This window comes from Bombus pyrosoma, linkage group LG4, assembly GCF_014825855.1.
Source record: "Bombus pyrosoma isolate SC7728 linkage group LG4, ASM1482585v1, whole genome shotgun sequence".
Lineage (NCBI taxonomy): Eukaryota > Metazoa > Arthropoda > Insecta > Hymenoptera > Apidae > Bombus > Bombus pyrosoma.
Window position 1 is genome coordinate 13850826 of NC_057773.1, and position 24360 is coordinate 13875185.

The 24360-nt window shown below is 33.8% G+C and overlaps 3 protein-coding genes and 1 long non-coding RNA gene across 10 annotated transcripts in view; 1 reads left to right on the forward strand and 3 right to left on the reverse strand.

Annotated features, from left to right (window-relative positions):
* LOC122566876 (D-galactonate transporter) overlaps positions 1-4646 on the reverse strand; it is a 21579-nt gene extending 16933 nt beyond the window's left edge. Inside the window, exon 1 of the mRNA XM_043724746.1 lies at positions 4462-4646. The gene's annotated coding sequence lies outside the window, so the exon portion shown is untranslated. The remainder of the gene's footprint in view (positions 1-4461) is intronic.
* Positions 4627-21410, forward strand: LOC122566875 (protein unc-93 homolog A). 6 transcript variants are annotated; one of them, XM_043724741.1, is made up of 11 exons: positions 4627-4768; positions 4870-8800; positions 8866-9341; positions 11513-12163; positions 15269-15642; positions 15867-16291; positions 16618-16823; positions 17477-17868; positions 18026-18158; positions 18428-18565; positions 18621-21410. In XM_043724741.1, the coding sequence occupies exons 5-11, from the start codon at positions 15451-15453 to the stop codon at positions 18839-18841; spliced, it is 1707 nt and encodes a 568-aa protein (XP_043580676.1). In that variant the 5' UTR covers positions 4627-4768; positions 4870-8800; positions 8866-9341; positions 11513-12163; positions 15269-15450; the 3' UTR covers positions 18842-21410. The 6 variants fall into 6 exon arrangements, with proteins under 6 accessions (XP_043580676.1, XP_043580675.1, XP_043580678.1 ...); XM_043724740.1 differs by lacking the exon at positions 4627-4768 and having other exon boundaries at positions 4857-8800; XM_043724743.1 differs by lacking the exons at positions 4627-4768; positions 4870-8800; positions 8866-9341 and adding an exon at positions 9354-9478.
* On the reverse strand, positions 12170-14251 carry LOC122566883. Of its 2 annotated transcripts, XR_006316644.1 has the most exons (5): positions 14095-14251; positions 13779-14009; positions 13424-13621; positions 13190-13342; positions 12170-12789 (listed from the first exon to the last, which is right to left on the reverse strand). It is a non-coding gene; the product is annotated as an uncharacterized LOC122566883 (long non-coding RNA). The 2 variants fall into 2 exon arrangements; XR_006316643.1 differs by lacking the exon at positions 12170-12789 and having other exon boundaries at positions 12804-13342; positions 14095-14250.
* LOC122566874 (proline dehydrogenase 1, mitochondrial) overlaps positions 21379-24360 on the reverse strand; it is a 38507-nt gene continuing 35525 nt past the window's right edge. The window contains exon 11 of the mRNA XM_043724738.1: positions 21379-24285. Within this exon, the coding sequence (XP_043580673.1) occupies positions 24080-24285 (206 nt within the window). The 3' untranslated portion in view covers positions 21379-24079. The remainder of the gene's footprint in view (positions 24286-24360) is intronic.

Sequence of the window (24360 nt, forward strand, 5' to 3'; positions counted from 1 at the left end):
AATCTGCTATCCTCGCTTGTATTATTTCATCTATTCATACTGGAACAATTAGTTAACGACATTATAATAGCCGTAAATGAACAAGGATAAAACGAGAATCGATTTACAATGAAACAGCCGGATGTATTAGATTCTTTTTTTCTGCCAACATAGAATCGTAACGGGGAACTGAAGAAAGATAAGAAACAAGAGCGATAGCGGCAGCAGTGGATGACGATGCTGTATACGGTGGCTATAAAAAGTATCGACACACCTTCCTGTTTAATGTAACGTTTACATATCGGCTAAGTACTACTTAATTACATTCAGGTGTATTCATGGGCAAGTAGCATATTATTTCATTTTCCGTGGATAAACCGAGTCGTGTACACGACCGTATTTCATTCTTTTTTACCATGCTCGCCTCAGGCGTATCGGAAGTATTTCTGAGATGCTTATCGGTAGACCGCGAAGTTTTATGCGAGTTCATAATTTTTCTAATCTAATAATCTTTGAGAATATAATTAAAAACTGAGGACCTCCTGGGTAGGAGATCGTCTTACGTACCAAGTATTTCGTAGAAAGCGAAATACTTTGGACATTTCATATATCTTTTCGTATCGTGTACATTTTCTGCAGTTTCAAATGCATAAAAATCCGCAGTCTGTTTATTCGACGCTTTTAACGTATTGTACATCGAGTACATTGCGCATTCAGTTTTCGAGCGAAAGGTTTAAACGGTTCTTCCGTTTTTCCGAATTCTAGTTTTTCCAAATCTGAGACTTCTCCGAAAATGAAAGTTCGATTTCAGGTATTCGGCATTCCTAAACAATTTGCCTACGCAGAGTCAAATGTTGTATCATTCGACGGTACTTTCATACGACTACAAAACTTCGATTCTATGAAAATGAGAAACATAGAGTCCGAGGAAAATTTCATTGCAACGTAAGGCTGTGCATCGATGTCTCTCGTAGCCGCCGTAGTTTCTTATAATTATTCACCGATGATAGATAGAATCGTCGTTGGACGAGCCTTATGGGCGTATGCCCGGTAACCGAGTACGCTGATTGGATATCGATAGCGGGCCCTCTCGATTAAATCACCTGCTACACTTCTTCAGGTATATAAAGTTACCGGTATTCATAATGAGTTCGACAATAATGATCAATCTTATTATTAGTCTGACTATTGTTTGTAGATGGAGGCTATAAGATGTTTAGCGATTAAATGAACGAGCATATCGTCGAGAGACGAAGGCGTGTTCCTGATACTCTACAGATACAAGTTATACAGGGTGTTACAATAATCATGGATTAAGATTCTACCCTAAGACTTTCGAGCAGGAATATCCACAAATATTGGGACACGCGCAAATTTAAATAAAGTGGACAAATTATTTGGATCATTGTTAACACTTTAACAATTATCGTCTCGTTTGAAAGGAATCATATACAGTGACGAGCAAAAGTGTAAACACACTCTACTGATTTTTCAAGTGATCGGTAAAGGTTAGGTAACAGTAACAGACCGAATACAGTGTGCAATTTCACGTGCTGCTCTATCCGAAATATATCGTCTTTTACATAAAATCAGCGGAGTGTGTTTACACTTTTGCTCGTCACTGTAAATTCGTGACGATTTTTATCGACGAATTTCTCAGAATTTCTTATTCTGTGTGTAAATTAGGCTGTTAGGTATAAATTTTCTGAAACGTGATCTCTTAACGTCTCTTTCACCATGCCACGTACGTTCTTTATTAAGTCAGTCTAGTAAATTGCTTTGATAAATATCGCGTGCCTGTTGAAATATAAGTCGTATTAACAAATGACGATATTATATAAGCGTTTAAGGGTGAAATATAATAAAATTTTACTTGTTTGCATTAATAATCGAGATTCACGATTTTCTCAAGATGCAGTGTTGACTGAACTGTACATCGTTTAAACATAGCTAACGATTGTTGACACGAAAGAATCAAAGTAGATTCAACTCGACAAACACTCGTTCAGGAAATATTGCTTAAATGATAGTTATTTGACAGCACACGCCAGTTATATCTGTTTACACTTTCGTAACAACCGTTGCGCAAATAATGCAGAACCATATTGCGATTGAGGTCCGATCTACTTGGCGTTCACTGGATTTGCAGTGACATATACAGTGACTCACGAAAATGTTCGAAGATTTAACTTAGAAAACTGATGCGTTGTACAGTGACTATAAAAGATACCCACATACCATTGTGTTTATTATACTTACGTCTAAGTTAGTTACGTGCGATTACATTAAATTTTGTAACATTTATTTTTGAAATTTTTGATTATTTTTATTTCGATATTTTGCTTTTCGAATCCTTGGACCCCTGACAATTTGTTTTCGTTTTCCATTACGTCATATTTAAAATTTTGTCGTTTTATCATAGAGCGACATTAAAATCAAAAAATCAACGGAAATGTATTTCGATCCTCGCGTGTGTTTCAAGAGTATGACAGCTTCGAATATTCAAATCCCGTGTTAGAAAGTCTATCACTAAATCTGTTAAAAGGAGATCTCGAGAGCTGGGAACTGAAAATTACAAGGATAATATTTGATCGTTGTTTCTTCGCGAACATTGTACGTTGAATAAATAACGTATTTTATAAGCTTCCAAGTAGATTTCCCTCTTTTTCTAAAACTTATTTGTGTTGCGTTACTTTCGAAATACACGCGTCGGTCGTATTATTCATAGATTACGGCACACAGTGTTTATTCCGTTAAAATATAGATGCGATTCAGAGTTAGGCTGAAACACGAAACGCGGAGCTTTTTGTAAGAAATCCGTGCGTGAGTCGTACCGTTTGGAATGAGTTCCGGAATGCAAAACGGTCATGTTCGTGATTATGTAGTTGTACACGTAGTTATTATGTGCACGGAGGCGTTTGTTGTCCTTTAGTAATTAATTATCACTGGCGTAAAAGAATTTTCCATAATATCGAAGAGTTGCTGCATTGAATCGTGCAAACGATCGCCCGAACTGATCGAATTTATTCGATCTATATATTGTATTTAATGGACAAGAAAGAAACATCGAAGCTAGTCATCTTTTCCATTCATTTAGCAAGTAACTAACTTCGCTGCTACTAACTTTAATTATTTTGTACATTAAATTATGGATTACGATTCTTTGTGATATACTTAAAGCTATATGAATATAGTATCTTATTATAGAATCGAATGTACAAAAATTCAAAAAAGAAATTACACAGATTCACGTACGATGTTTCTTGGAAAACATAAATAAACGAGAGAAATATATCGGAATCAGAAAATAAAATTTTTGCAGCGTTTAAGAAAAATAACATTTTATACAAGTTATTGTACACTTGAGTACCTGATAAATACGTAATAACTTCCGTCCAATTATAAACCTTTAGTCACAGTATCAATCTCGGTATCAAACAATACGAGTTCGATAGCGTGTCATCAAAATAGAATTACATGATTAAATCACATCTCTTTCCCCGATTTTCATAATGTTATCTCTCATTCAACATCGAATCTCTCAGTTTTCGATCTTCCGTTACACGTACGTGTGAAGATATTTTAGCGTAAAAATACTTTATAACTTGCAGAACTGTTTGTTAAATATGAAAGAACAACACCGCTATCGCTATATAATTAATACAATATTCTATACAGTAATTATAAATATATATATATAAACTGCGAATATTTATGCAATTTATGCGAGTTATTTTTATGAACATAAAGGAACATAATTTGGACAGAAGTTTGTTTCACTCGTTACAAATGCGGTCGAACCTTGATAACTAGAGCCTCTGTAATTCGAAAACTACAACTTTGTTCGTTCTCTTGGCCCGCCGTGGAAACCTCTGTAAATCAAAATAGAAACCTACTTCGTCTGAGAGAAGCTGAATCTCTCTGTAAGCCAAAGTTTGATCACCGCAATTACCAAAGCTCGATACTACAGGTATATATTGTTATTTTTATTATTATATCTTGTTTTTCGACGCGACTTAAAAAGAAGAAACTCGTTACAGAATTAAAAAATAACAGGTATATATGTAAAGCTTGCAATGAAAAATCGTATCTCAAAGTCGTTATGTGTCTGATCCTTGCACCACGCGCCTGCGTGTCCCTCGCACGTAACTTACAGCGGCTACAAAAAATATTTGCACATATCCGTATCCTTATGTTTCAATAAAGCGTTTTTCCATTAGGTTCTATATACGTTTCATTTCCGTCATATCAAATACGCAAAAACGGATAAAATGCGCGTAATACGTACAAAAATATATAAAATGATAAAGTATAGTACTCGTTATAATTAATAATCGAACTGGATACATTCCATTTCTTAATCGTATTAAAAATATGACTGTGCGCACGGATCGAAGATTTTGAGTGTTCCCTTGGAATTCGAGTTACCGAGACTCGAGATCAATCACTAAAATAAATCGTCTATTATTGCTTCTTACTTACTTATTCGTTCTGCTCGTTTTTCAGCTGAAATTACCAGTACGAAGCTCGAAGAGAAAAAGAAAGAATATAATTGGTATATCACTATCGATTCGATGCACAGACACACTGAGACGATTTAACAGAGTAAAAAGTATGCTTGTACGTGACCGATCGTATACATGGAGATCGATCCCTCCGAATACGAGGGATGGACGACTAAATGAGAAACGAGCCAGTGGACAACCTTCATTTATAAGAAAGTGTCCAAGGATCGAGCCTTCCGCGGACTCTATCGAGGAAGGGGCACCTAGAGCTCGTATATTAACAGGTAAGTACTGACAGTACTTGGCTATGGTGGGAGTACGCGATACTCTTGATCTTTGATTTCCAAGGTCCGTTCTATTGATCGCTTGTATCTTGTTCCTTTAGAGTCGAAAGTTCAGGCGGAGACTATCGATATACGGCTATCGTGTAGGTATCACAGCATGCTGCGGGATTAAGAACGAAGGATTAATATTTGTCACTGAAAAATAATAAAACTTACATTTTGTCCAATAGCAATATAATCTACGCAATATTGAAAATGTGCGTGTACGTAATTTTTGCACGTGACAACAAGAATATAAAGAATCTCGGAATTTTTCATCACTTTTATCGTCATACTATTGAAGAATTAATTATATACATATGTATATTTAAGTTGTAAGAAAAGGTAAAGACAATGACGAGAAATGAAAAAAGATCGAGATGAAATCAATTCGCATATGGAATCGTGTAACGAATCACATATGGAACGTTATTATTACGATTAGATGATCCTTGAACAATGACGATTATCTTTTTAATGAGAGACAAAGGCCTGATGTTCATTTTCGAGGTGATTAACCCGCACGATTAAAACGACATGTATGGGTTTCTAGTCGGTGCATTATCGTTGTAACATTGACATACTTATCCAACTGATTCTCGTGCCAGGTAACACTGTAATATGTAACAAAGGGAGTTCGAAGACTCTCCTTGAAATGTGTTACTGCGATACAAGAGTTTCAATAGTAGGCATCGAACTTGTAGTGGCTACAAAATGTACATGTACTCTGCTGTAAATCCTACACCATAGGACTTTTTCACATCTTCTCCTCGTAGACTTAAGGTACGCGATATTTGTTCATTCTCTCGTTATTATATCAAAGACTAATTGTATCTTGTAATATACGACGAGTTCGATTATTCCGTTCAAAATTCAACATCTCGTTTGAAGATGTGGAAGCTTAGGTGACTCACGATCAGGTAACTTCGTCTTGCTATAATTTACAGTAAAACAAGAAGATAACGCTATTAAGTACATATTATGCTAACTACTGCAATTCTTTACGCGTACATAAAGAGTTGGAGAATTTCATTGTCATACCGTGTAGGTATACTACACTTATACGCAGATACATCGTTATTCGCGTGTTCGATCAAACTTGAGGAAATTATAGGGAACGTAACGCTTTGAAATTAAACGGTCAAAGAAGTATTAATATCAAAGCGATCATGAAAGATAATTTGAAAGATCGTTTTAGTGGCATAGTTACTTCTTTACTCTCCCCTGTTCTTTAGAAAAGATGCTGACGGTTTTACAGTTTCCTTAAACTATCTTATCCACTAACTTAGTTTCTATTACCGTATTATCCAATCGACTTGTCAACTATCCCACTTCTAAATTCGTCATAGTTAGTCCTCGGATTATCAGTTGTGTACAGAGCAATGTAATTGACTAATCATGATAAATCCAGAAAATGATCGTAGAAGTCCTAAATCAGTTGTCCTATTTCGAATCGTTGGAAATTCTACGAGCTTCGAGTGTTTCCAGCATTACAATTTCCTCTTACCCTCTAGTATTTCGTGCCGATCCTGACTATACTTATTTATTGTTATTTTCATTATATCCCTTATTCTTATATCCCTTATTTATCGTTTAACCTCCTACCGTTCGATTGCCTCTCAACTCCTCCATGTTCCTCGACTATTTCTTTCCTTGTTCATTCTTGTCTAATATTCATTTCACCCTCTCTTTCCCCCCGTCGTGAGTACCGCCTTCTCTCGCACCACTTTTCAGCACGTGTGCCAGTATTCCGATTCACAGCAGCACCGTACTCTACGCAATTTTTTCCGCTCCTTCGTCCTCATACTCTCGCTCGTTCTAAATCTCAACATTTCACTCCACCTGTTTAGAATAGTTGATGACACAAGTATTACAATACTAAATAGACGTTATACGGTATGAAATATTACACCAGTAGACGCTATATGATACTGAAAGAAGATCAAACAAAGTAAATCGTAAAAGACAAAAGATCGCTTTACCTCTGAATGATTCGGTGTAATTAATTATTTTCTGCCTCAAAGTAACGAGCATAAAAATTTGCTTCTCTTAATAACGTTACTTTTTGTTGAAAATGACAACGCGAGTTTGTGCTCACCGTCCGTATGCAGATGCGCTAGTTACAAGAAATTGTAACTAGAAGATAGTTCTAGTTACAATCGATAGATTTAATCGATAGGTTTAAGATGTTCTTTTGTTTTTATCCCTAGTCCATGTACATCTGTGCAATAAAGGTTCTTTTGACTTAGAACAGTGTGATAGATTTATCCATTGAATATAATAATAGCTATTATGGTCCTACTTCTGAGTATAAAAATAACAACATTTTTCTATCAGCCAAATATTTTTAAGTATTCTTGATTAATCACACGACTTTATATTCGACAATTTCTCCGAAACATTATTCCGTGAAATCATAATTTATTTCTCGTTCTGTTTCATATCTCCTGTCAACCGAGAGTATCCAGAGTATCGAAGATCGATAGTTGCGAAATACACATTCGGGTCAAATTGTTCGCAATATCGTGCCGTTTGAACAGGAACTAAGTGGCATTGAGCCAAAGCTAAAGAATTCGATTCATAGACGAATGAACATTAACGTTTCGACGATCGAGTTATCTTTCGTTAGATTACTCGTCTCATTTCGATCTTACGTAACGTTATTTACGATTAATCATCGAAATGGAAAACGAAGAAGAGAAAGATCAACAATTAAGAAGATTATTTCAATGGAACTATCGATCGCATTGTTACAAAAATTGGAATATTTTCAAATTATAGATTGCAGAGTTCAGTCCAAACGTTATCATGGCTTTTTTTAGCAAAGCCAGTTTTCAACGGAGGAAGACAGCGCATTATGTAAATCTACTTCCTCATAATTAACAACGCTTGTCTTATCGATAAAATATTGGAACAATAATTTGTCTCTGTGAATTACAATTAATAGCAGAACAATATATTACAGTGTATGTGTCATATTCTAAGATTATTAACATAGCATAGGAAATTCTTTCCTCATATTCGAATATTATGACTGTAACGTTATAATAGAATTATACCATAGAGAATTAATCTACAATTATGGGAAAAAGTGCCACGATATATTATACTATAATATACCATAAAAAAAAGAAAGCATAAAATAGTGTAAAAAAAGCGTGAGAAAGGGGTAACTTATAAAGAAGTATTATTTATAAATAAACTTATTGGGAATGAACTGAGAATATAGGTATATCAATTTTATGAAACGTGTACGGAGCATCTTATCAACATCTTTCATGACTCCACAGTACCAGTTAAATAAATGTTGACAGTAATTTTTTAACATTCTGCTAACTATTTTATTATTTATATTATTCTTGAATCGATCGTTTATAGTTGTATTGCTCACTTTGATAATTTATTAGTAACTCGATGGAAATTGTAGGTCGAGTTTCGTTATTTTTGGGAAACTCCCATTCGTATTATAAATTTTAATGATTTTAACGTTGGATTACAATTTTCTAAATGATGTTTTTATGATAAAAGACAGGTTAATAAGTATCAAAGCGTTATTTGATTCGAGCGTTATTAAAAATTTATAGAACAGGCAGATCGTAGGCTGCGCAACGATCGATCTTCGTTTATTCTAGATATTAAAAGAACACGGAACGATATCGTTTTAATTGTGTTGAAAATTTGTATAAAATTCTCAGATAACTTCTGCCAACGACAGTAAAAATTCCCAGTAATCAATTAAAAGATTAATTTTGTATCGAGGGGATATAAAAATAGAAAAGATATAAAATATGGAAACCATAATTATACGCTTGAAAACATTTCAACAACTTAGCTGTTTGTATTAAAAAAAAAAAAAAAAGAAAGAACTTGTCCACGTATCAGCGATCGCAAAAATATTCTACAAATATTACTAAATGGCTACTTGGATAACATTTTCTCTTGAGGAATCGTTCACTAGACAAAATGATAAATGATAAAGAAGCTGAAACAAAGGTAAATGAATCCTTTAAAGATCAATTATAATATTACCTTTTACAATAAAAACTTAATTTTTTCAGTAATTTGTAACGTCAGATCTCGAAGATGATCTACCTGACTGACTCATCTTCGTTCAAAAAATATTCTCAAGAAATTTCTGTCGATACGTCGAGCTACGATAACGTCGATACCGCAATTCTACCACCAATATACCAACATACTGATGACGACGAATACCGATACAACGTATACATTGGTATTCCTTAGGCTACCAGCATCTCCATGCAAATTTACATCTTTCCCAACGTAAATAAATAAAACGAATTGATGCCTGCCATATCAAGCGTTGTACGCTCTCTCCGCTGAAACGTAATCGAATCTCTGTAAAATAATGGTTGCCGCGGCTCATGCCTCGAGATTCGCCTGAAAAGCTCGCAGGAGAACCGAGAAACGGAAGGATGCAATACGCACTCTCCCTGTTATCGACCATATCAAGAGTATAGCGAGAATCAAGGGAGAACGAACGATGGCGAGCAACACCGAGTCCAGCCGAGAGGTGAGTCGCGCTCCGTGTTTTACTTTCCCTGGACGAATAATACTGCAACCCCTTCGCACGACTTCAGTACACCGCAAACTAGTATCTTTAATAATATCGTATATAAGAGTAAATTAACGTTTGTTAAAATTAAATAGGTAATTGAGTGTGGAGAAAAATTAGAGATATAACAATAGATGGGAATTATAATTTTATTGAAAGATTATTCGTCTTGAGAACCACGCTATTGGAAACGTGATAGAGTATTTCTTCTTTAGTGTTACATGGACAATAAGAATCGTTGTAACGTGGATATAGTAAAGTGATACGTTAAAGGAATCAGGTACACCAGAAACTATTTTCTTCGTTTGAATTATTTTAATTAATTTCAATCGTTCGAATTAATATTCCAAGGAATCTCGATTAATCTGCGCCGAAGTGAAATACGTGTTCAGCAAAGTACTGCAAAGTTTATGTAATTGGAAAATTCCGGGAAGAGTGAACGAGGATTTCTTATCGTGTCGGTTAAGGACGAATAATAAAAGAAAATTGCTAATTGTTCGAGGATTCGTAAACCACCTTTAACGATATTCCATATAACGGTGAATTAATCGTTGGAAGAATTAAATACGCGCCCAAGTAATTCAGAGGGCTGATTAAAAGTTAAACGTAAGAATCTTTCTCGTGAAATTCGAATATTATTCGAAGGTGTTCGTTCGAAGCGTAACCGACGATCTGATTTAGCGTTATTGAAAAAATTCAAATAAGCTGGATATGACAGGTTGATAGTTTTATACCGCAAACTACCTTTATTTAAATTAATCTAAATTATCCAAAAATAATGTTAAATAATTTCCAACAGCATCGAACGCATAGACAAAAATTTGATTAATTCTCGTTCAAAGATCGTTTTGTCGGAACGTGATTTCTTAAAGGATTTCTTAAACGAGAAATGAAAATTGTTATTGTGCGTACGAAGCCGCGATGATTTAAAGAAATGGAATACGCAAGAAACTGGTTCGTTCGTAACAATGTTTAAAGTAATTTCAACCAATTCTTACCAAAATTAAACACGTTTTTATGAGATTAAAATTACATCGGAATTTCTCTTATTGGAATATTTAATCGGAGAAAGCAATAGATTCATAAAGATTGTTGTAAGATGAATATAACAAAGTGACGATTCGAGCGACAACAGTCGTTACTTGGAGAATAATAAAAAGTAAAAATTATCGTTATAAGGTGGATCTGCTAAAGCGATTTAAACGACAATACTCGAACGTGCATCGTCTCGCTAAAAAGAAATATTATAAAATAGACGTCGTTGTTACAGTGTGGACGATCCGAGGGAAAATCGAAGATCGTAGAGAAGTTTAACGCTTGACAGTGTTAATTCAATTAATGTGTGAATAGTATCAGATTTTCCTAACGATTTGCCTGGTTTGCGTTCACTTGATGTTGCGGTTTCTCGCGTTAATGTGGTTATCGATCATCGCTACGATACACAACGGAAGTGATATAAATACATGGTGAACGATGAGAAGAGAATATCCCATAAAATATATCGGAATTTTTCTCCTTTAAAAAATTATTCCTAGCAATCTGTATCGGATGGACGTTGCAACATTTCTTACTTACGTTCGTTAAAAGTAGGAAATAAGCATCGCTGTAACTTGATGAAGCAAGCTTCGTTCGAACGAATTTCGATTTTGACTTTCAACTTTAAAAAATACTCGAACTGGTATTGAAAATAATATTGAAAATTTCTTTGAAACAGATGGATTTTAAATTAATCTAAAAATGAGATCAAAATTTTTGTTATTCGGGCGCTCCATTTAGAAACCTGGGGATCTTCTATTCTGAATTGCTCGAATCAAACAGTAAAAATCATTGTTGCAACGTGGATGATTTAAAGAACCGAGTACGCCATAAACTGCTCCTTTAAACGATATTCGCGATCATCTTCACCAATTTCTACCAAAATGAAACGTCCGTTCGAGAATTCAAAATACGGTAGAATTTCACTTTCAGAATTTCATTGGAGAAATAAAGATCGTATTTGAAGTATCTGAAATTATTCAAATTAATATTCAAAACGATATTCGACGTAATGTTTTCGAAATCAAATTCTGAAAAATTTGAAAATTGCGCGAAATTGAGAATATACTTAACAACATTTTTCTTGTTTCAAGGTCCCATTGGAAGAACGATCGAGGATTTCTAATCGTGTTGGTTAAAAGTGGAAGATAAAAATTGTTGTAACGATAAGAAGATGATTTAAAGAATTCGAGTAGGCCACAGACTAAGTTCCTTTAAAGACTAATCGGTACAATTTGAGCCAATTTTCATGGAAATTGGATGTCTTATCCAGTGTTACTGAAAATAAATAACGAATTGGAAAAATTAATATAACGTTGATCCGATAAAGTACACTAAAAGAATCGAGGCATCGAGCAAACGATATTGAAAATAATCTTAGCCGATTTCCGATAAACTTGAATACGTGTCGTTGAAACATTGAAATTTAAATTCTAAAAATTAATCGTCTACTCAGTTTGAACAGTGAAGTGAAAACCTAGGACAACTGGATATTCGATAAAACATTTTTATGGAGAAAATTAAGCGGACGATTAAAGTATATGTGTTCGAAGGAGACAAATTGGTTTACGGACTGGTTTTCTGGTTTTATAGTGGAAAAATATTGATAGTTGGTGTTTCGTATTAGCAATTGTATGGTGGTTCGAGGATTGAGCATGAGTTTGACGGAGGTCCAGCTGCTGATCGGTTTGTAGGTGAAGGACCATGGCGAACGCTGGTCGATGGAGCAACACGTCCGTTGAAAAGTAAGTGTTGGATGATTTTTCAATTTCTTCCCTTCGTTTTTTCCCCCGTTTTCATAGTAGGAAATTTTGATAGCCATACGAAGGTATTATCAAATGATGCGAAATTTAACACAGGGCAGAGTTGCGCGGTATCGATGGCTGCGAGCTTTTTCCTCGTATCTTGGAGCGGAGTCGGCAGAAATGAAAATTCGAAGAACGAGTTTCTGGACGATTGGAACTTGATAAAGTGATATTAATTTCCTGAAATTCGACGATAACAATTGGTCATTTTCAAGAATAGAAATGTTGCGATTTGTAGGAAAAATTGTCGTTCAGGGCCGACCAATTATTTCATTGGTAGATTTTTCGGTCTAAATGATTAATAACGTTAAAAAAAGAAACACTCAGATGTCAGAAGACGCATCTCTGTTCAAGTTTGACTTTCACGTATATCACGAGTAAAATAAATAATATTTTCTTGGTCTGTGCATTGGACGTGTGCTCGGCCTTCGCGTTTTTGAAACATTGGTAGCCTCAGCGGCTCGTCTCTGGCTCATTTTATTTTCGAGAAGCAGCTTCAAGGCCGCATTCGTGTTCATCTCTGTCACCATTTTCCTTTTTCCTGCTTTGAAATTTCAGATGTCTTTCTGAAAAAGTAGAACAAAGATCAAACAAACGTCTTCCGATTTAACTTCTGTTGCACGACAAACACGTGGAAGCGTTTCAGATTGTAACGTATATACAATACAAAGAAAATTGCAAAACTACGGCTAGCAATTACGCTTAATCGTTATATTCGTTTGTTTATTCAAATAAAAATGGCAATATGTATCTGGTGAAAAAATCACATTTTTATTTTTTAAGCAAATGCATGGTTTCACTATACGTGTACTCTCAAGTCTAATCGATAGATATTTCTATGAACATAGCTAAAAAGGTGGAATTTATATAAAGCTTTCTTCTAAAATTTAGTTTCCATTTAAATATTACCACGATCGTTGCTTTACTTTAGTTTTATATTTTCCATAAATGAACAAACGTGCGCACTCTACTTGTTGATATACAGTACAGTGGATAATTCGCTGTTCCAATATTTCTGTAGCTTCTGAAGCGTCACTTTCTACGGCGAATATAACGATGTTGTTTCTTGCTGTGCCGCGACGATAAAAACATAATTTTTCAAATGTGCTTGATACCAACCTACGAAGAACTTATCTGTTACTATTTGCAATGAGTATTTTGCCAATAGCAATTGTAATGTAACGTAAAAGTAATGTTTACCAATAATAATGTTTTATAACTTTCCTGCCAGATAAATAATCATACATTGCACGCTCCTTAAAAGGTGTAGAAACATATCTCGTTAAAATTCTTCGTTGACATCGAGATCCAAAATCGGCTAATTTCTATCGTTCTCCTTTGAACGCTGTTCGATTCATCGTTTGTTAATAAAAATATATATGCCACTGTTATACGTACCTAAACATACATAAAACAGATTTATCGAACTACGTGATTTGCATTGTTTTGCATTTTTGATCTAACGATCCATCGATCGACGCGTCATCGCGATTCGTCGAAATCTTTCCACAGACCGATATATCAAGGTCAACGCGGATACGCTCATTATACTAACAGTTCCTTCGTTGTAAGTTCTCGTTCAAGGTTCCGTTAACAGCTACGACGTTTCTATCTCCGTTCGTTTCATCTTTGCCTCGTCTCTCTGTTCTCTTCCCATCCCTTACATAATTGACGAGTCTGCACTCCAAGAATTGCCAGATAAATCATGCAAAATCCTGCAGTGTATCGCCATAAAACGAGAAACGTGACACGGCTGGTCGTTTTATAAACGAACATCTGCAACGACCTGTAGGGCATTAACACGTATATTGATTCTTTTAACCTAAAATCTAATGAAATTATTTCAAACAAATATGTCTTTTAAAAAATACCTTTTAACATATAGTAAATCGTATTAATACTCGCACACTTCATGAAATTTGAGCTAACTAACTTATCGTTTCTTATTTTAGGAGATATTGTGTATAATTTCACGACCTTTACTTTATTTCATCTTGTTTCATCTTGTTTCATCTTGTTTCATCTCGTTTCATCTTGTTTCATCTTGCTTCATCTTATTTCATCTTATTTCATCTTGTTTCATCTTGTTTCATCTTACTTCATCTTACTTCAATTTCTTACGAATATACCGTGTATTTTACACGAAACATCATGAAATTCAATTAGAACGCGTTACAAGACATTTATCGCAAGCACATACTTTGTGGTATTTGCTAAAGTTCATTGTATTATCAAGCCTTGATATTTATTTATTTATTTGCGCGTTGAGGCGACTACTTACGCTATATGTACTATTTTCTTTTTTATCAGGTATGTATTAACAAGTTGTTCCGTATTTTCTACATACGTTTCCAAGTTGGTTTTATATTTTACCCGTACAACCGTGATAATCGTGTCCCATTACGCTACTGACACAATTTTAAAAGGTTTCGTATATAATATGTTTCGTAGATAATATGCTGATAATATTCAACGCGATATGCGCTCAAATACTTTTGCGACTGCATTTTGTCTGATCGTAAAGCGCTTGATTTGTAAAACGAGAAAATTAAAGGCTTTGAAGATATCGTAACGCAACGAAAGGTAATTTCATCGTGATTAATTTGTTATGCGAATTATTCTGAATTTATTCAATAATAATATCAAGTTTAACGTAAGAGCGAAACTTTATTGGCCTACAGTTTACTATTTTTTGGAATCTCTCTTACCATATACAGCTTCGTACAACACGCACAATGCATTCGTAAAATAAATCGGAATTTTCTCTAAATTGGCGGAACGTTCGAATACTTTCATTCAAATCCCGATATACCCAACACACCAGTTGCTAGAAGACAAGTTTCCACATACCCTTAATTTCCAATTCAGTGCCATTTTATCAAGGTCTGTAGGTTTCATTTTTACAGTTGAAAATTTTTCTAATCGTACAAACGTACGTGCTACTGAATGGTACGAAACTTAATATGTTCTTGCTGTGGCGGATAGAACGGTGTGCAAATGCCTTTTGCAGCCACTGTTACTCAACGAGATTTTCTATCGTTTCAGGTACAGGTAACCAGCGGGTGAACAAATGGAAGACGGAAGAGCAAAAAAGGAATTCCAACGATGGTAACGGTCGCGTGTTTCCTTGGCAATGATTCTCTAGAGAATCGAAAACGTGTTGATGCGATTTTAAAGAGATAAATCGAACGGAGTAAAGTGAACAAAACGGACGAGATATTACAATCATGGGCTCGCTGCCAAATCTTCACGAGTTGTCGAAGGACAAACTCGAAAGTCCTGCTTATAGACCGGCTCCGATCGGTGGTTTGGGACCTATACGACTGCCAGCTCAGCCTCCGCCTTTAGCACACACACATAGACGCGCTAGAAGCAGTGGTCACCATCATGCCTTGTGGGACAACGATGCTATGTTAGAGGTAAATACGTAACAATGTATTAAACATACCTGAAAATCGTACAGGACATACGAAATATAACGATAATATATCATTTTCTTGATAGTTGATGATAATTGTCCGCTTGTCCTGTCCTCGGTAAATATAATTTCCACGCCCTCCTGCTCTAAAGCCAGTGTCTCTACTATGCTTAGCAACCCGCATCAGGTGCGCAGTTCATTTATTATTAAAATTCTGATTTACAGCATATGGCAGCATATTCTCCCATCTCCTGTCGGTCAACGAGGACATCAGCATTATCGTGGCGTCGACGAGACTCGATGAATTCATCGGCAGGAGCGTCGTCCGTTCGTCGATTGATCGCCGCCGTAAGGGCAGCTCCTTCCGGTCCTAGACCACCGAAGAAAGCCATTTTGAGGCACTGTGCTGCTCTTCTGTTAGGACACGCGAGCTGTTCAGCCGCTACGCTGCCGATATTCCCATTACAAGCCGGCCTCGGCACCTTTAATCCTCAACTAGGACCGATGTTGCTCGCTCTACTTTACGCAATCGCGACGATTACCAGTTGCTTCGCGCCAATCCTCGTACAGAGATTCGGGACGAACCTCGCCATAAGCTCTAGTCACGTGGCTACCACTATTTTCGTGGGATTGCATTTATATCCAAAGTGGTACATATAGTAGAATAAATCCTGATAGATAGCATAGAGATGTAGTTTCAAAATACTGCGGATTTTTATGCATTTATTTATATTGAGAAATATATATTGATGGCGCAAGAGTACACAAAATACGCGTAACATGGGAAAATATATGAAATATCAAGATATATAATTAATATTCATCGTTTTTGGTAGATAAAACAGCTCTTTACATAAATTCCATTTTTTTAATTATATTCATAAAAATATGAATTTGCATAAATATCCATGGTCCAGTTGCGTCGTAACATTGTAGGAAACGTACTATTTTTTATATTTTATTTGTTTGTTAATAGGTACATATTATTACCTAGTTACGCGATGCTCGGTGCTTGTATGAGTCCAAATTTCATAGCAAGAGTTTCACATGTAAATGCTTCAGCGACGAGTTTAGCTCTGGTGTGCGTCGATCCCGAGGATCCTGACGAAACAAGACGCGAGTGCCTTCTAAGAAGACTTAATCGAGGAATCAAATTAGCAGAAGACATAGGTCTCGCACTGGGTATGAATATTATCCAAATTAAATACATATTATACAAGACTTTTCTATACTAGTCCTGCAACTATACTGTGTATATTAAAATGCACAAATTTAAAGATACCATAGCATTATGTATTTAGAATCTATGTAAGGTAATTAATTCGATACATCGTATCACTAACGGTGAATATCCAAAATGAATAAATATTTTCTTTTCTTCTTTAAACACATCATACGTATAAGACCAGCTAGATAATATCACGGAATATCTGTTTTATTATACAATGACCGAAGGAATGTCTTATTCAAATCGATTTTTAAGCAGATTTCAAGGTCATAAATACCTTTCTTTTAATGGAATTTTTCTATACACCAATCGATAGAGCTTTTTTTAATCTCTATATAAAAGTGTTAAAGTACTTGTGTTCAAAAATGCATAGTTTAAAAGATATTTCAACGTTAATTTTATACAAGTTCCCATATGAAAAGCAAGGAAAGGTGGAAAGCGATAGTTTTGTGTCTTCTACGAAATTATGTGCTCCTTGAAATAATGTAACTTTCCCCTGAAAAGTGTTTTCATACAACGATAAATAAAATAAGACAGATATCTGGTTATTCCATTTAATTAACTTAGTGTACTACGATTAAGTATAAGTAAAATTTTATATTTTTAGGTTGTTTAATCGCTGCCATACTTGTAAAATTAACAGACTTGGTACCTCTTAATACAGTAAGCAGTGAGATAAATGACAAGTGTGGAGCAGAGTACTGTCCAGAAGAAATTTATCTATACAATAGCACAATTAATTTACCTACATTATCATCTGGTACATCACAAATATTGGTCAGCATATGGCTGGGTCTTGCTGTATTAGGATTAGGTATATCGTGCGCTTTTCTCGACTCTCGAATGAAGGAACCACAGAGTGTAAATGAAAAGCACAGCATTCAAAATATTCTGCAGTCTGTAAAAGCTGCGTTCCTAGATCCTAAGTTACAGTTAGCTGCACCATTGACACTTTTTATCGGACTTGAACAGGGTTTCATCTATGCTGATTTTATAGAAGTGAGTATAATATATCTCAATTTTTTGTTTCAACTTCGTTTATAATATTGCTTGAAAGTTGTCACAAGACACTGTTACATTATTATTGTTATTTATATAAAATATAGTTATATATTATATTATGATACATGGTGAATATTTAATTATTTCTTAACAGGCATACGTAGTCTGCGCCCTGGGAGGAGCTAGCACAGTAACGATCAGTTTTTTAGCGCTAGCTTCCTTGCAAGCTCTTGCTGATGTCACCCTATCAATGTTGCTACGACATATTAAAAGATATTTCGTCGTAGGTGAGTAACATGTTATAATTAAATTGCAGATCTTTATGCAAATAAATATTTTTATGATTATAACTAGAACCAAAGATCAAATAATCATAGAATAAGTGGAAAATGAAGCAGAGGTTCATTTCGTAATAAGAAGATTATTTTGAAAATTTTGTATATCTTTGCGTATCATGTACGGTCTCCACATTATCATGCATCCAAATTTCTCGCAAATGCGTAAAAATCCATCTTATTGTTATAGTAAATTGTATTCATGATATTTTGTTCAACAGTTGTAGGATTTGTATTCCATGCATGTTTACTGCTGGTCTTGACCACCTGGAGACCATCCGGTGATGACCCAGCACTTTTTCATGTTATATCTGCTGCCTGGGGAGTCTGCAACTCTATTTGGGAAACTCTAATATACAGTAAGTTTTTTTATTACATAATATAAGTATCAATATTATCTTAGTCAATTTTTAGCTCTGGTAATGGGTTTATACCCAAACTCTTGGCAAGGACCTCTATCGACGTCCCTCTTCTGGAAATGGCTTGGTCTTGCACTTACTCTTGGTTTACACGGATTGGTCTGTACACGACTTAGAGTACTTGGCCTTTCCGGTGTGCTAATTCTCTCAGTGCTTCCTTACGGATGGTTAGAGGTTAGACTGGCCAAAAGAGGGAAAAGTTTGGCACCATTGTGACTGGGAGATCCAACTACCAATGATCATGGATCAAATATCAAAACAGAGGCACGTTATAGAGATTGAGATAAGTTCGTTCCATTCGGCTTAAGAAGGACAAGAAGACACAACAGAAACAGAAATCCTTTCATAGAACAAGCTGCGACTATAACAAAATTGCGCACGCGACGAAGAGCAAACAGCGTTGCTTTTACTTGTAATACTAAACAAAGTGTAAGCGCAAAAGATACTGAGCCTCAGCCTTCTTCTTCGACTGCAGATAATCATAGAGCCAGTGTCACAAATGAGGAAAGCAGTGTTCTTCCTGTCTCTTAAGGCTAAACCTTTTGAAAGTTCGCAATATCTTTCATTTAATTTTTATAATCTGAGCTAAAGAAACGATCACAATTCTGAATTTTACAAATTTAACTATTTTCTTGTGTGTTTTTTTTCTTTAAGTGTTTTACAATTTTAAATCTGTAATATAACCATAAATTTCAACTATAATTTGCAATAGAGATGAATGTATGATGAGTTTTCATATATGCAGATATTCTTTTACACAGAACGTTTAAAATATATTATATGTTCTCCTACAAAGGATTATTATAACTTTATATGTAACAGAAAAATTAAGGAAAACACAAGAAAAGTTAATAAGAATATATTTATCAAAAATGTAATCAAAAAACTTCAAAAAAGGGAAAATTTACATCTTACATTTTCCAATTTAAGTTCAAATCGGGGTACATTTCAATCATTTCACAATATATATTAATAACAAATAATAATGAATCTGTGTACCTAGTTAAATTGTATTTCAAATACAATGTATCAAATACTGGGTAAATTAAAGTCTTTCTTCAAGTTGAATGGAACGAAGAGCATATTATACATGAAATATTTCATGTAGCAAAAGATATAAGTAAATAAATACTCTTGCGGACAATTTCTTAATCCGCCACGGTACGATCGATAAAACGGCATCGTACAAGACTGAGCGATAGCAGAATATAAATAATTAACGATCGAATATACTAATCATAGTAGTATCTCTCTGACAAATCATTATAACTGACGTTTAACCGTCGAAACGTACCTGATGTCTTTCAAAAAAACCAAATTAATTTTAATCTTGCGAAAATAGAAAAAACGGAGATTGTAAACCACGTCTGCCCTGTATCACAGAATCGAAATGAAAATCTAGCTATAAGATACTTGAACGTAAGTACAGCTATAACATAGTTCGATTCTAATTCTATATTACTACAATCAATACCAAAGTTTATCATTCACACGAGAAAATAAATTAATATAAGAATTCGTTGTACAAATGAAACGTTTTTTTATTAAAAAGGAATATCTTAATTTAGAAAAAGAAAAAAAATAATGCTTCAACGAAAAAGCCAATATTACTCTATTGATCAAGCTAAAGCATGAAGTATCACTGATTGTGAACTTCAAAGGAAAGCGAATAATCCTAAGTCAATAATTAATTAATTAATAACATTAATAAGATAAATGTTAATGAAACTTTTTCCAACATACAAAATTTGTCCTATTTTTCTGTATTATAAAAATGTTATTTGTTACTTCGCTAATTATATTTGAAAGGATGAAATTGTAGCACACGTGATCCATTCTGTCCTGTACATAATTGACCAAATAAGTGTAATACGTAAAATGCTCGATATTTATCGTATTTTTTACCACGTTATCTTTCAACGTATTCACCATATCATGAATGTACATTTAGTTACGCTTCTTATAGGTATCTTTTGTGTATAAAAGCTATAACTTGTATAATTCCATGAAATAATACAGAGTTTTTATTATATTGATAAATTTTAAACTAAGGACATTGTAATATTGATATATGAGAGGAACTTTAAATACAGATTAACACATGTTATCTTGAATAATTGTTACAAAAGTAAAACATCGACACATGTTTGATGGTAATTTAGCAGATAGGTATTTATATGAGAATATTTCATAATTTATAAAATTAAGAAGAGACACGAATAGCCGGACTATTTGTAAGTTTACCATGAAAGATTTTCAAGCGCAAAGTCGCTTTTCTTGTTGCCATAATTTCCGATTGTATGACTGATAATTTGTATTAATTCATGCATAACGCATTCAAACCAAAACATAACCAAATTAATTCATATAATAGTATGATATTTGTATGTATACCAATATATTTTGCAATCTTGAAATAAATTATATAATTAATTAAGAATCCGTATAAGCAGAGATATAAGAACAAAACACTTTGGAAAGTGTCGAAAAAATACAAAAGAAAAAGATTTGTTAATTGTTGCAAAGACTAGGACAAGAAACGCTACTTCCAAAACTATTGAGAAATTCAATATAAAAATCTTCAGCAATAAATTTGCTCATTTTGATTCAAATAAGAAATCCTAAATACTTGAACCGAACTTATGTTACGGTGAATTCTATAATAGAAGAAAACAAATGGAAGCGAAATGTTCCTGTCCTAGTATACAAGCATGGATTTAGAAATGGTACTGGAGAGGCATATATTAACTGTATTTCGTGAAATAATAAATATTATCTTATTTTATATCGATCGATGTTTCAATCAATCTTCTTCTTTGACAGGCTTATAATCCCAAAACAAGATTTCGATTTATATACACATACGTATATGTATATAATAAAGTCTCTCTCCGAATGAAGGTAAATTGCACGAGAACATTATTAGAGAGAATATTATTTCTGCTTTTTAGATTACATTTATGTGAGCTACACATAAATAGATGCTAACAACATTGACTGTTAAAAACGACATAGTAAACACTATATTGTATTACTTTCATCATAAATATATTATTCACACACACAGGTAGGTATTTTTCATAATATTCAGCCAAGAGAAAGTATTTTTTATAAGTTCGTTCTGGCAGTAAAATGCATATCCTTGGTAATGAACGTTACTTCGTATAATTATGTATTGACTCGTGTAATATGTATCACACACGAGGATAATAACTATATCTTCACTTTCTTCACTACTCATCTCTTTTATTAGTCTCGTGTCATTGCCCCGTATAAATTCTACTTCAATGGTGATGACAAATGCGACCCATCATGGCATTATAGTTTTATACTTATAGCATACAAGTTTCTTTAATAACATTAACTATCTAAATTATTGTCATCATCACGAGACATATAGAAATTAATTAATGTATCGACGTGACAGCCGAACACTAAAATATAACAAATAGAATTATACCTAAGTCACTCGCATCCAACATACCATTAGCCACATAAAAACATTTAGCTATAGCATGTATAACTTTAACAATGCCCCTTTATTCATCGATTCAATTTCTTCCTCTTAGGTGTGTAAATATAACATGGTTTCTTCGAGACTTTTTACTTAATCTCAATTAAAAGAACTGCCACACCTTGAAGAAATAACTGTTCTACAAAACATAATACTTCTCTTAAATGTTTGGAAAATACAGACTACATATACACAGTTTCGAACGCAATTACGACACAAGCGTAATAAACACAAGAGATCATGAAAAATTGTACGTTCGTATATATTATAAAAATGAGAGATGGGATCTGTTGAAAACAGACGTAAAGTTTAGCAAAAAGGAAATGCTACAGGACAAAAACATACTATTTTGATCTCTACAAAAAAAATACTGATGAGAAAATATTGAAGTGTTATTCAACTGCGTGGAAAATTATCCACCACATGTCGAATTATTTTCATTGCTAGCGACAATTATGTTTCGTTCGAACGTTGAAATGTTATTGAACAAAAATATTTACTATTCAATTTGTGCGAACGCTATTATACGTTCTTTTTTATAAATAAATTCGAACTGAGCGAAAGCACAGGATTCGTCATTTGACATGTAAAACAATGAATTGAAACTCGACAAAAATTTATTGTTTATAAATTATAAAGCTTTCTTGGTATTTAGTTTTCTTAAAAAGAAAATTAATTAAGAATTGTGTATAAGCTATATCAATATTCATGAATATTATTATCTCGTCTGCTGAGAAAAGTAATATTAGGCTGAACCATAACGAATTAAAAACTTATACAACGTCATTAATTATTTATATATTTTTCTTCAATTCCAAGTTTCGCAGTTCATCGCTATTTCGGCCCAATATCACTTAACTTTCTTTCAACATGCGTAGTAATTGCACAAATAAAATGGCTCTTACATTATTATTCATTCGTACCAGAAACTTAACAAAATTCTGCCAAATATTTCCAAATATTTACTTATTAACAAATTACGGGAGCTATTCTTTTCTAAATAATGTGCAAACACTTTGTGATCAAATGGAAAACATTTATAACTCGTAATTTGCCAATACTAGCAACTTTGGTAATATCTGTTCCTGGTAACTACGCATAAAATATTATGGAACTATATAGTAGCGAATGTTCATCCCACGCGAGTATTTTAACTTAATTAAATACAGCACACGCTATATTAATTTCATTTGACGATTGTTCTATACTTCCATATGGAAAATCGTACATATATATGTATATATGTAGCATCAAATGAATAATAAAGTATGTCAACATATATTCAAACACATTCGCTATAAATAATCGTGCACACACGCACTACGAGATTCTTAAATAAAATACAAAATACAGGACTATAATATGTTTCAGGCAAAAAAGACATATCTTGTTTCGGTTTGCAATTTATCGATTGAACTTTAAAAACTACTCTGTAGAAACTTCTTATAAAAAAGAAAAATATTAAAGGTCTTTACAAATGAGATTGTTCGATACTAATATCTCAAGTATCTTTCTCAATTTGTTTCTTGCTTTTTTTATAAAAAAATCATTATTAAAAATGTACATATTCAATATAACATATACACGATTATGTGATATTGAACATGATATTTATTAATAAAGCGTAAAATGTGCTCCCTATTTATAAAAGTAATAACGCGTCGCTGAGAAGAGCCTTCTTCTTTCAATTAATATAAACATAACGAGCAATGAACATAGTTCTACCATATGGTGCGATATTGAGCAGTTTTGCACTTGATAATATTCACACTAAGGCAATTTTGTATAATGAATAACACTGCATATTTCTTCCAGTCACTCTCACGCGCGCGCGTTTGTTCTGCGTACCACAAAAGTCTTTTTTTTCTTTTGAATAATTTACAATCACTACTTAAATTTGATATTTAAAATCTGTCTGTGCAAATAAAACGACCAGCTGCTCAGACGGGAGTATAATTTCCCTTCGGTTTGTAAAATATCTGCCCACTCACGAAACGCCTCATAATTTCGGCTAACAGTAGGCGTTTCTCTTTCTTGATTTTCTTAAGTATGCCTCGGTTCTCTTGTGCACGCCGAGACAAATATGGTAATACTTCTTTCACTGGACCGTAAGGGATATATTTGTATGCTGAGTATCCAGACTGACCTAAAATTTAAGTTTTATTATTAAACATTCAAAATTTATAATATTAATAATATATTATTCCAGAGAGTTATAAAA